The sequence below is a fragment of the Herpailurus yagouaroundi genome, unplaced genomic scaffold (genome assembly GCF_014898765.1).
Source record: "Herpailurus yagouaroundi ecotype Mexico unplaced genomic scaffold, PumYag 205, whole genome shotgun sequence".
Lineage (NCBI taxonomy): Eukaryota > Metazoa > Chordata > Mammalia > Carnivora > Felidae > Herpailurus > Herpailurus yagouaroundi.
Genome location: NW_024412436.1, coordinates 6,347,353 through 6,361,795, shown reverse-complemented (window position 1 = coordinate 6,361,795; position 14,443 = coordinate 6,347,353). Strand labels below are relative to the sequence as shown.

General features: G+C 39.3%; 1 protein-coding gene across 1 annotated transcript in view; it reads right to left on the bottom strand.

The window, feature by feature from the left end:
* FMN2 (formin 2) overlaps nt 1–14,443 on the bottom strand; it is a 396,703-nt gene that overhangs the window by 205,536 nt on the left and 176,724 nt on the right. Inside the window, 1 exon segment of the mRNA XM_040451785.1 lies at nt 176–263. Within this exon segment, the coding sequence (XP_040307719.1) occupies nt 176–263 (88 nt within the window).

The following is a 14,443-nucleotide window of genomic DNA, read 5'->3' as shown; positions in this document are numbered from 1 at the left end:
CACAAAAGCCAAGGTACGAGTAGCCCTTCCAGAAACGATCATGGAAGAAAGATCGGTAGCATTCATACTAATCTCAATATAACTCTAAATACTCTAAATAACTTTACCACCAAATATCACAGCCTTCTGCCCAAAATCGGGTATTCAAAAGCTGGATCTTTATTTGTATACTTACCATGTTGTATATCTTTCATATCTAAGTGAAGGCTAGACATTAATATTCCAACTGCTTGTGACCTTTTGTTGCTTAATAACTTGACCACCTGCTCAAAGAAAGGAAAAGAGGGAAATGTTAATTTGAACTCCAATGATATGCTTTACTACATGTTATTTTTAATCCTAAGTGAAAAACACATAACTTAAAGTCATTACTTTACTACATTACTAAAGTATTCAAAACTGATTTGAACTTTTGTGTTTTATGACTTATACCTTCAAATCCACCATATTCACCCATAAGCCTCAATAGCATGCTGTTTACTAGTCTTTTAAGAATGGGATCTGTCAACAAGTAAAATTTCTAATAGTTTAGAAGATTAGTTTCATCTCTGTGAAAAAACAATAACACATTTGATAATTTGCAGCCTGAGATTTGAAGTGTTCCTTTTGTACTGCCGGGCCTTGAAACACTGGTCAACAAGTGAAAGATAAAATCTATACACAGAAAATCCATTTGATCAGACCCATTTGAGGCCAAAATAGAAACTGTGCTTTGATTCTCGTCTTTTAGAAAGCTCACTGCTTTACTGGCAGTCCCTCATGTACTGCATTTGGCCCACATTTTGTGGAGAACTTTCCAACTAATTAATAGAGGAATACAAGAAGCAAATCCAAAGGGCTATGTCTGCTCAGTCTCTAATCTGGCTTTCTAGGGAGTCCTAAAGAGTCAGTCAATCTGCACCCCTCACGAGAAGTTTTCCCAAAATAAAGGTGTTATTGGACACACACATTTAAAATATGTTTTCCAGACACCACTGATAAATCCTGATTATGAAACCATTATCCCAGGTCCTGATCTTGTGGAGGGCAACAATTTCTATTTACTCTCTTGGTTTTGTTATAAATCTGCTTAGAAAAACACTGGAGGAAAAGGGACAAAAAGGTTATGGTCAGATTACCAGAAGTGACAGCTGCCCTAACAGCTATCACATTTGCTGACCTTGTCTTTCTTTTTGGTTTAAGTTGGGCCAATCAGTAAACTAATAAAATAATCAGGACCAGCTGTCACACAGAGTCACAAAGTAAAACAATATTCTTAATAGCAATAATAGCATTCTTGGTTCCCCAGCAGGGATGGGGGTGAGGAATAAAACAAAACACTTTCAGAAGGACCAACCACAAAACCCTCACTTCTGAAAGCTTTCTGTAGAAAGGAATAATACCCCACAAGAGACAGTGCTTCCTCAAAAGAATATATATGTATGTCTATGTACATATGTACACACACATATATTATTCTCTTTTTAATATTTATTTATTTTTGAGAGATAGAGACAGAGTGAGAGTGGGAGAAGATCAGAGAGAGAAGAAGACACAGGATCTGAAGCAGGCACCAGGCTCCGAGCTGTCAGCCCAGAGCCTGATGCAGGGCTCGAAGTCATGAACCGTAAGATCATGACCTGATTTTGATTCTCAATTTCTTCTCTAAACATTTTATTAATTTTCAGCTAAAGTATTAGCTTAGAACTTGAGTGTGAATCCACTCACACCCCCAAGTATTTCCATCAATAGTGTAATCTTCTTCAGAAGTGAACAGAAACATAATATCAGAAAAACAAAAGGCATGTATTCTGTCCTCAAAAACACTTTCTAACTTCAGATAAATGCAATCTGGGTCCCATCCATGATACTCTGACGAAATTAAGTGCATTTGAATCCATATGTCAGTTGACCTCACTGCAGTGCTGACAGCCTGATCACAACCTCATAGGAAATACTCCATGGCTCCTGCCAGCCCTTCTCAGACCTTTTCAAGGTGAATTATTCTGATTTCACCTTAAATACTGGCATACTTCACAGTTCTGTTCTTAGCACTTTATTCTGTTCACTTTATACCTATGATTTCTCTTCTAGAGATGTACCTGCCCGCACTTATAACTTCATTCTTGTAACTGTATCCCCAATTTTACACTATTCCACTTTCCTAACAGATATCTGCACATAAATTTCCATTGGATGTGTTTAAAACCAAACTCATCATCAGTTCCACCCCCAAACCATTCTATCTTCTCCTCTTTTATTCCATATGTTGCGATAAAGGTACCACCATTTTCCATCTACCTACTAAAGTTAGAAATCTAGAAATCAATCTAGACACTTACCTCTACTTCATCTATATACTCTGGTCTCTTAACAAGTCCTGTCAATCATAACTCCTTTCATATGTTTGGAACCAACCCTTCCTCATCAACTCTATTGTCAGCATTTATATCTATGTTATATCTCACATAGATCAGTGCAAAAATTTTTGAAGTAGTCTCCCAAATCTAGTACGATAGTTCTCAAAGTGTGTTCCCTGGACCAGCAGGCATGCTCATCACAACAATCACTACGTTGCACACCTGAAAATCTGGGCATCAGATTTTCATAAACATGTACTTCAAAAAACCTTTTAAGTGATTCTAGAATCACTGATGACTCTCACTGCTTCCTGTCCATTCTTCAAACTGATTTCCAAGTACCATCTCTAAGAATGCTGATATTTGCATGTCATTCCCTTGCTTTTTAAAAAAAAATTTTTTTCAACGTTTATTTATTTTTGGGACAGAGAGAGACAGAGCATGAACGGGGGAGGGGCAGAGAGAGAGGGAGACACAGAATCGGAAACAGGCTCCAGGCTCTGAGCCATCAGCCCAGAGCCTGATGCGGGGCTCGAACTCCCGGACCGCGAGATCGTGACCTGGCTGAAGTCGGACGCTTAACCACCCAGGCGCCCCAGGCACTCAGGTTTAAAAAGCAAGGGATTTTTGGGGAAACACAGGGAAACACAGAATTGTTTCCGATTCTGTGTCTCCCTCTCTCTCTGCCCCTCCCCCGTTCATGCTCTGTCTCTCTCTGTCCCAAAAATAAATAAATGTTGAAAAAATTAAAAAAAATAAAAAATAAAAATAAACCTGAGTGGCTCATGTTTACAGGTTAGTCTTTTTTTTTTTAATTTTTTAATGTTTATTTATTCTTGAGATACAGAGAGAGAGAGAGAGAGACAGAGAGAGTGTGTGTGAGTGGGGCAGCTGCAGAGAGAGAGAGAGAGAGAGAGAGAGAGAGAGAGAGAGAGAGAGAATCTGAAAGAGGCTCTAGGCTCTGAGCTGTCAGCACAGAGCCCGACACAGGGCTGGAAGTCATGGACTGTAAGATCATGACCTGAGCCGAAGTCAGAGGCTTAACTGACTGAGCCACCCAGGTGTCCCCACAGGTTAGTCTTTTGAAAGGTCATATAGACTTTCAGTCCATGAGCAAAGAATATCCTCTATTTGTTTGTGTCATCTTCAATTTCTTTCACTAATTTTTTTGTCGTTTTCAGAATACAGACTGGAAGAATTAATATTGTTAAAATGCCCATAACCTAAAGCAATCTACAGATTCAATGCAATCCCTATCAAAATACCAATAGAATTTCTCACAGAACCAGAACAAGTAATCCTAAAATTAGCATGGAACCACAAAAGACCCTGAGTAGCCAAGCCAATCTTGAGAAAGAAAAACAAAACTGGAGATATCACAATCTCCAGGTTTCAAGACATACTACAAAGCTATAATAACCAAAACAGTATGGTACTGGCACTAAAACAGACACAAAGATCAGTGGAACAAAATAGAAAACCTAGAAATAAACCCAAAATTGTATGGTCAATTAATGTATAATAAAGGAGGCAAGCATAGACAATGGGGAAAGATAGTCCCTTCAATAAATGGTGTCAGGAAAACTGGACAGCTACATGCAAAGGAATGAAGCTGGACAACTTTCTTACACCATAGACAAAAATAAGCTCAAAGTGTATTAAACACCTACATGTGAAACCTGAAACTATAAAGCTCCTAGAAAAACAACATAGGCAGTAATCTCTTTCACATGGGCCCTAGCAACATTTTTCTAGAAATGTCTTCTCTGGCAAGGGAAACAAAAGCAAAAATAAACTATTGGAACTGCACCAAAATAAAAAGGTTTTGCATATAAAGGAAATCATCGATAAAATGAAAAGACAATGTACTGAATTGTAGAAGATATGGGCAAATGGCATATCCAATAAGGGGCTAATATCCAAAATATATAAAGAACTTATATGACTCAACACCCATCATCATCATCATCATCATCATCATCATCATATGATTAAGAAATGTTGGGGGGTGTCCAGGGGGGCACCTGGGTGGCTCAGTCTGTTAAGCGTCCAACTTCGGCCCAGTTCATGATCTCATGGTTCGTGAGTTTGAGCCCTGCATTTGTCTCTGTGCTGACAGCTCGGAGCCTGGAGCCTGCTTCGGATTCTCTTTTTCCCTCTCTCCGTCCCTTCCCCACTCATGCTCTGTCTCTGTCTCTGTCTTAATAAACGTTAAAAAATAAAAATAAAAAAAGAAATGGGCAGGAAACCTAAATAGGTATTTTTTTCCAGAGAGGACATCCAGATGGTCAAAAGATACATGAAAAGATGTTCAACATCACTAATAATCAAAAAAATGCAAATCAAAACCACAATGAGATATCACCTCACACCTGTCAGAATGGCTAGTATACAAAAGACAAGAAATAACAAGTGTTGGTGAGGATATGAAGAAAACAGAACTCATATGCACTGTTGGTGAGAATGTAAATTGGTGCAGCCACTGTGGAAGACAGTATTGAGCTTACTTAAAAAATTAAAAATAGGAATACCACATGATCTAGTAATTCAACTACTAGGTATTTACCCAAAGGAGATGAAAACACCAATTTGAAGAGACATATGCACCCCAATGTTTATTGCAGCATTGCTTACAATAGCCAAGATAAGGAAGCAATCCAAGTGTCTACCGACAGATGAATGGATAAAGAAGATGTTGTGTATACATTTAATGGAATATTACTCAGCCATTAAAAAGAATGAGATCTTGCCATTTTTGACAACATGGATGGACCTATAGGGGATTATTCTAGGTGAACTAAGAGAAAGAAAAATACCATATAATCTCACTTATATATGGAATCTAAAAAAGAAAACAAGTGAACAAACAAATATAGGAATAGACTCATAAACACAGAGAACAAACTATTGATTCTCAGAGAGAAAGAAGGTGGAAGATTGGGATACAGAAGAGAAGTGGGAGATACAGGCTTCTTGTTACGGAATGAATAAATCATGAGAATAAAAGGTATAGAATAAAGAATATAGTCAATGATACTATAACAGTGATGTATAGAGACAGACAGTAGCTATGCTTGTGGTGAGCATAGTATAACATATAAAGATGTTGAGTCACTATGTTGTACACCTGAAATTAATGTAACACTATGTGTCAACTATATTTCAATTAAAAAACAAAATAAAATATCACATAGACTGTGCACTTGCTTTTTGTTATAATTCAAACAAACTTACTACAAGCTGTATTTTACATTTAAATGCCTAAGATTACAGGGGCGCCTGGGTGGCGCAGTCGGTTAAGCGTCCGACTTCAGCCAGGTCACGATCTCACGGTCCGTGAGTTCGAGCCCCGCGTCAGGCTCTGGGCTGATGGCTCAGAGCCTGGAGCCTGTTTCCGATTCTGTGTCTCCCTCTCTCTCTGCCCCTCCCCCATTCATGCTCTATCTCTCTCTGTCCCAGAAAAATAAATAAAACGTTGAAAAAAAAATTTTTAAAAAATAAGTGCCTAAGATTACAGGTAGGAATAATAATTATCCATCATATTCTAGAAGGCATACACACAGGAGAGAACAGATGTCCAAAAGGATCGGTTCTACAGTTCCCTAGGGTGACTCAACCCTTTTATTACAAACCATAGTCTTTATGTATCTTTTTTTTTAAAGTCACCTGGATAACAAGAACCTGAAACTATCAAACTAGAATGTTCTTAGAATCCAGTGACCACAGGTGCAATGGAGAAGATAGTGAACTCTTAGAAGATGGTCTCAGAAAACTTAGCTGAAAAATGGAAGATGCAGAATTAATAGATTTAGACCTACAAAGTTAGATCATATAGCTAGAGAAGGATTATTTTGAGTCTATCTAAATTCACATCAGAATCAGTTAATATTTTTTTTTTTTTGAGAGAGAGAGAGAGTGCACATGAGCAGGGGAGAGGAGTGGGGGGGAGAGAGAAAGAAACTTAAGCAGACTCTATGCTTGGCATGGAGCCCAAAACAGGTTCAATCCCACAACCCTGGGATCATGACCTGAGCCAAAACCAAGAGATGGACACTCAACTGACTGAACCACCCAGGCAACCCACAGCTAATATTCTTTAAAAAAGTTTTTATCTTAGATTACCCTGGGAGGCAGGACTGTGTAGAGGCTATGAACATGGGACTCTGGAAAATAATGTGGTATTTCTCAAACTTTGATATGCACATTAATTACCTAAAATATTTTTTAAAATGCCTCTTCTGATTCTCATGCAGATTAGTTCTAGGAAGGGCTTTCTGAAAAAGCTACTCCAACATTGTAACATTTCAGTTCCCTCATCTAAAAAAATAACAGCAGCATCAATTTCAAAAAGCTGCAGTGAGTATTCAGCGTAATGTACTTGACACTCTTAGGAATAAACCTAGCAAATAGTGTAGTCACTACAATAGTAATAGCTATAAGAAGTTTAAATACTTAGGAAAGCATTTTATTTTATAATTTTTTTTAAGTTTATTTATTTATTTTGAGAGAGAGAGGGTGAGCGGGGGAGGAGCAGAGAGAGAGGGAGACAGAGAATCCCAAGCAGGCTTTGCACTGCCTGCACAGAGCCTGACACGGGACTTGAACACATGAAACTGTGAGATCATGACATGAGCTGAAACCAAGAATCAGACTTCAACTGACTGAGCCACCCAGGAGCCTACTTAGGAAAGCATTTTAAATGGTTTCTCAGGCCACCGGGTGACTCAGTCAGTTAAGTGTCCGACTCTTGGTTTCAGCTCAGGTCATGATCTCTTGGTTTGTGAGTCCGAGCCCCGCATTGGGCTCTGTGCTGACAGTGCAGAGCCTGCTTGGATTCTCTCTCTCCCTTTCTCTGCCCCTCCACTGTTCTCTCTCTCTCTCTCTCTCTCTCTCTCTCTCTCTCTCTAAAAATAAATATAATAAATAAATAGTTTCTCAAAAATACAATATCTGTCAACGTTTCATTACTCAGTTTAAGTCCATAGAAGAATTAAAAATCTCTTCCTTTCATGTAATTTCCTAGGAAATCCAGACCTTTATTAGTTCAGAGTAGTTTTCCAGTGGCATCAAAAGACCTCTCCATTAATCCTCTTCCTTAGCATTCTAAATGACCAATGGCACGTCTGCTCTGACCAGGTGCAATATTAGGTCATGGGAAGAGAACAAAGCCCCAAACTTTCAGAATCCTAGTATAGTTAATATAACTAGGCTGCATAACTAGAAATGTGTTTTAAATTATTAATTAAGTTTTGGCCTGAATGATTATTGTATCAGCAGATACCATTGGTCCATTTCCACTACCCACCTTTTTTTTTTTTTAGTTTCTTCATTAAGTTATAAAGTAAGCCAGTACTGGAAACTTGTAGTAGAAGTATGATGATAGAAGCAGCAAAGAGAACAAGGATGTGTTCACAAACATTTTTGTAGACTGTTAAACATTAATGTTTCTGTGTTATCTTGAACCCCCATTACCTGGCTGACTGTATGGAAATTTCTAAAAATGGCAGTGTCCCAGGATCCAGTAATCAAATTAATAGGTACACTAAAAGCCTAAGGTTGAGCATGACTTGCAATGAGACATTCTGAAAACTACCCATTTTCACTAACTTGAGTTTTGTTTTCTTTCTCAACTTGAACCACCGTTCTGTGAAAATGTGCAGTAAAACGACAGAGAGAAGTCTTAGTCTCCCCTTTATCTCTTCTTCCCACTGCCCACTCGCCTACCCTTCTCTCCTGGCAAAGGGAGGCAGGGAGAGCACAGGTGAGTCTGATAGGACCATACTGTACATTGTTCAGGCTGTGTTCCACAAAGCTTACAGGGTGAGGGAGGGGAGCCAGCCAGCCCAAGGGAAGGGATAGATTTCCCTAATTCTAACAAAGAACATCACAATGTTAATGGTAAGCTGCAACTCTGGGTCAGCATTCCAGCTCCATCACTGGCACATCCATGGGCATCTTACTAAATCACTTTGAGCCTCATGTCCTGATCTGAAAAATAGAGGGCACACTTGATAAACAGGTTGATAGGAGGATTATGGCAGATATAAAGCAGTGCTACTCAAATCGAGATCCCAGGCTACCGCCAAGTCCTGTGTGTTACCTGCCCAGTAAGAAAGAAATACGTATAGAAATTGAGAGCAAGTACTAGAAATTTTACAGCCATATTATGGAGTGATGTTCTATCAACTGAATCTAGATTTTTTTTTTATGTCTTTCTTTGGGCTTTTCTTTTTTTTTTAATATGAAATTTATTGTCAAGTTGGTTTCCATACAACACCCAGTGCTCATCACAACAGATGCCCTCCTCAATACCCATCACCCACCCCCCTCTATCCCACTCCCCCATCAACCCTCAGTTTGTTCTCAGCTTTTAGGAGTCTCTTATGGTTTGGCTCCCTCCCTCTCTAACTTTTTTTTTTTCCTTTCCCTCCCCCATGGTCTTCTGTTAAGTTTCTCAGCCTCCACATAAGAGTGAAAACATATGGTATCTGTCTTTCTCTGTATGACTTATTTCACTTAGCATAACACTCTCCAGTTCCATCCACGTTGCTACAAAAAGCCATATTTCATTCTTTCTCACCGCCACATAGTATTCCATTGTGTACATAAACCACAATTTCTTTATCCATTTCCATAATCCCTTTTCCATTTATTTCATATTTCATATAGCAGCATTATGGAATAATATATTATGGAATAATATATTATGGAATAATATTATTCCATAATCCCATTCCATTTATCCCCATTTGGGATTATTCCATAATCCCATTTCCATTTGTCCCTTTCCATAATCTGGCTATTGTTGAAAATGCTCCTATAAACATTGGGGTACAAATACCCCTATGCATCAGCACTCCTGTATCCCTTGGGTAAATTCCTAGCAGTGCCACTGCTGGGTCATAGGGTAGATCTATTTTTAATTTTTTGAGGAACCTCCACACTGTTTTCCAGAGTGGCTGCACCAGTTTGCATTCCCACCAACAGTGCAAGAGGGTTCCCGTTTCTCCACATCCTCTCCAGCATCCATAGTCTCCTGATTTGTTCATTTTAGCCACTCTGACTGGCATGAGACTGGTATCTGAGTGTGGTTTTGACTTGTATTTCCCTGATGAGGAGTGACATTGAGCATCTTTTCATGTGCCTGTTGGCCATCTGAGTGTCTTCTTTAGAATCCCAATCAAAATTGCACCAGCATTCTTCTCAAAGCTAGAACAAGCAATCCTAAAAATTGTATGGAACCACAAAGACCCCGAGTAGCCAAAGTAATATTGAAGAAAAAAAACCAAAGCAGGAGGCATCACAGTCCCAGACTTTAGCCTCTATTACAAAGCTGTAATCATCAAGACAGCATGGTATTGGCACAAAAACAGACACATACCAATGGAATAGAATAGAAACCCCAGAACTAGACCCACAAAAGTATGGCCAACTAATCTTTGACAAAGCAGGAAAGAATATACAATGAAAAAAAGACAGTCTTGTTAACAAATGGTGCTGGGAAAATTGGACAGCAACATGCAGAAGATTGAAACTAGACCACTTTCTTACACCATTCACAAAAATAAACTCAAAATGGATGCAGGACCTGAATGTGAGACAGGAAACCATCAAAACCCTAAAGGAGAAAGCAGGAAAAAAACCTCTCCAACCTCAGTCGCAGCAATTTCTTACTCGACACATCTCCAAAGGCAAGGGAATTAAAAGCAAAAATGAACTATTGGGACCTCATAAGATAAAAAGCTTCTGCACTGCAAAGGAAACAATCAACAAAACTAAAAGGCAACCAACCGGGGGCGCCTGGGTGGCACAGTCGGTTAAGCGTCCGACTTCAGCCAGGTCACGATCTTGCGGTCCGTGAGTTCGAGCCCCGCGTCAGGCTCTGGGCTGATGGCTCGGAGCCTGGAGCCTGTTTCCAATTCTGTGTCTCCCTCTCTGTCTGCCCCTCCCACGTTCATGCTCTGTCCCTCTCTGTCCCAAAAATAAATAAAACGTTGAAAAAAAAAAAAGGCAACCAACGGAATGGGAAAAGATATTTGCAAATGACATATTGGACAAAGGGCTAGCTAGTATCCAAAATCTATAAAGAACTCACCAAACTCTTTGGGCTTTTCTAATTTCATTTCTGTAGTAATTCATATATAATGTATTTTACAAAAGTATCAAAACATAATGGTTTGGGGATTTAAAAAATTGGTCCTTCACTAGGACAGCTTGAAGTAAGTATGCTTGGGCAAAGCCCTGCCCCAGGACAAAGGACAGTACTTAGGTGCTACAGACTGTTTGTGTACCCCAAAACATATGTGGAAGCCTGAGGATCAATGTGATAGTATTTGGATGTGGAGCCTGAGGGTGGTGATTAGGTCATAAGAGTAGAACTCTCATAAATGGGATTCATGCCCTTATAAAAGAGGACTCAAAGAGACCCTTCATCCCTTCTGCCTAGTGGAGTCTCAGCAGAAAGATGGCTGTCAGGAAGAGGGCTCCATCCCAAATAATGAATCTGCCAGTGCCTTGATCTTGGACTTCCCAGACTGCAGAACTGTGAGAAATAAATCTCTGTTGCTCATTAGCCACAAGTCTATGATATTCTGTTACAGCAGCCTGACTGGACTAAAGCACTGGGAAAGTAAGGCCAGAATGATAAGAAGACTTTGACCCAAAATCTACTCATAATTCCCCATATTTTCCCCTGAAACTTCAGGGTAAAGACAGAAGCATAACTATCAGTGAGACTGTAGGATCTCAGTGGTCCCCAGATGAAGATCATTTTATTTTTCTGCCTCTGCCCACATCATCCTGGGCACAGTTGAAAAACCCATGTTGCTGGTAAAGTAATAGCTGTTTTACTTTTAAGACATCCAAGGTGAGGGGCACCTTGGTGGCTCAGTTGGTTAAGCATCTGACTCTTGATTTTGGCTAAGGTCATGACCTCATGGTTCATGGGATGGAGCCCCACGTGCTGATAGCACAGAGCCTGCTTGGGATTCTCTCTCTCTCCCTTTCTTTCTCCACCCCTCCCCTTCTCACTCTTTCACTCCCAAAATAAATAAATAAACTTAAAAAAAGACATCCAAGTCAAAAAGTAAAGCAATGGAATATTAATTCACTAAACATTATTAGCATTAGTGCCCAGTATAACTCCCACACTTAAAATTAAGGACAAATCCTTAATGAACCCCTTAATGATAGACTTGCAATCAACACATTCATGTCAACATTAGAATAAGCAGAGAACAAAAATGATTGATGAATTCTCCAGAACCATGCTATCCAATACTGAATTATTGAACTAGCTCTTATAGCTAGTTGGGTACTTGAAAGTTTGTTTGTTTGTTTTAATTTTCATTTTGCCTATCTCTCTACACTTTTTTTTTTTAAGGAGGCCCAGTGTGGAGCCCAACGCAGGACTTAAACTCATGACCCTGAGATCAAGAACTGAGCCCGGACCAAGAGTCTGATGCTTAATGACTGAGCCACCTAGGCACCCCTCTCTCTATGTTTTTTTCTTTTTAATATGGCTACTAGAAAATTGAAAATTGTATACGTGCCTTGCATTATATTTCTATTGGGCAGCACTGATCAATAAGATCTAACAAATTCAGACAAATTACTAAACCCATTTAGCTTGGACCTAGATTTCTTTTTTATCAAGTTCAAAAATAAAGGGAGCTAAAGATAACATCTGTGTCAAAGGTTCCTTGGCTATTGAATAAGCCTCACTTCCAGGTCAGTTAAAACAAAAACAGAAACAAAAACAAAACACCACATGCCAGATTTGTTCCCTATTAGATAGTGTAAGCAAAACAGGTCAAAAGTATACTTTGAGGGAATGACATGACCCAGATGCCAGACTATGAGGCCCCTGAATGAGTTTAGGAAGATTCTTCTTTCCACCACACAATACTCCAGAAAACTGAAACACCGCATATTCAAAATCCTTTCCTTTTAGAATGGATATGAACCTTCCAATTGTAGTGTATACTACTGGTTGATTATTTAAAAATCTAACCTAAATGAAGCTATTTATAGAAATTAAAGTTTTGGTGTTTTGGGGTTTTTTGTTTTTTGTGTGTTTTTTTTTTTTTTTAGTGCTTACAGAACTTGTCTGATCTGTTTTCAAGTGTCAATTTCCCCATTGAAATAGTAGTTAGTAAATAGGCCAGCATAATATCTTCCCTCACACACAACCAGGCAGTTTCTTGAACATATTTCCATACTTTCAACAGAACCTTTCCTTTACGAAATGTGTTCTAAACAATGTCCTTCTGCAACAGACCAGATTCCTTTTGTAGACCAGCTCATCTTATCTGAGGCTCTAAATGGAGCCTAATGTTGGCAAGCTACACATCTTAGCTGAAATTTTTGTTCTGTCCAATAGTCAGCTCTCTCCCCTCATACTCTTGGCTTGGTCCCAACATCTTTTATTTTTGTCTTCCTTAATTTTTTATCATTTCCGGAATATGTCATGTTTCTCTTCCTGCCTCAGGAAACAATATTTTGCAGTGTATTTGGATGGTTATTTCTCCAATTATTTCCCTGGATTCTTTGTCCACTTCCTACCACCGAACCTGCACGCACTGCAAATCCTCCCTATTGTCTTCTTTTTACTTGTTAATTTGTTTGTTTGTTTTGCTTTGTTTTGTTTTGTTTTTATTGCTTTCCTCTCTTGTCTAACAAGTACAACCATGGTCCTTGAAAGGGCCTCACATATTTATATTGCATGGATTGCACACAGTTCTGACTACTAGTCTATGTCTTCAATTACCTCCTGTTCACTTCCACTTGGAGGCCTGTCCTCCTTACAACTCAGCACGACCAAATTCTAAGCACATTGATTCAACAAAACTAAGGACCTCTGCAGCAGGTCCCATGTTTAAGAACTTATGCCACAAAATCCTCTTGATTATTTAGCAATAGAACTTCTGAGTTTTAGTGATTACATGGCTGGCCAGCTAACACAGCATTTTTCACAGCCTACTTTATACCTAGGTATAGCCATGTGACCAAGGCAATGCAGAGAACAACAGGGCACTGCCTTAAAAAGGAATCTCGTGGGGCTCTTGGGTGGCTCAGTCAGTAAAGCATCTGACTTCTGCTCAGGGCATGATATCCTGGCTTGTGAGTTCAAGCCCTGTGTTGAGCTCTGTGCTGACAGCTCAGAGCTGGAGACTGCTTCAGATTCTGTGTCTCCTTCTTTCTCTGCCCCTCCCCCACTCATGCTCTATCTCTTTCTCTCTCTCTCTCAAAAATAAATATTTTTTAAAAAGGAATCTCTCTGCTCTCTACTTCCTGTTTTCTTCTTGAATTCTGTTTTAAGGCAGAATTATGGAAATAAGCCATCTTCAGCCATAATATACCCTAGGGGAAGTGAAGCAACAAAGGAGCTTGGAAATCGATCTCTGGACAACCTAGTGGAATCAAGTGACTCCACCTGCCCAGACATTTCTGTATAGAGGGAAATGAACTTTCCATCTTTTATAGGTCACAATAGATGCAGCCAAACCAATATATATTTTTTTATTCTTAATTTTATTTTTTTGCCAAACCAATATTTTAACTAAGGCATCCACTGAGTATAGGCATTCTACTAAACATCAGGGCAAATGCACAGACCAAGGAGATGAAGGAATTAATCATCCTCTGTTCAACTAGCTCTATTCTACAACCCTTGTATTCAGTCAGGGGTACCACCAGCCTGACATCAGTACAGAGACCTTTGACCCATTTCTCCTCTGCATTTCCATATCCAGTCATACATCAAAGTCCACTGATGTTTCCTTATCTTACCTTCTTCTCTTCAACTACCATCACCCTGGTGCAAGTTCTTTTTACCTCCTCACACAGTATGGGAGCTTCCTGCTTCCAAGTCCTTTGTCCTGCTTTTTAGACCACCACCCCATAAAGGCTGCTTTCACCACACCATCCTCTTACCCTTATTTCTCTGCTCTATTTTTCATTGTCAAAATGACAGACTCAGACTACTCCCAGGGCAGAATGTTTAAGTATCATTCCCCAAGGCCACCTTTCTAAACCTCCTCCCATCTCTCATACAAGTCTTACCAGGGCTGAATTAGGACCCTCTTCTTTAGTATCATAAGATT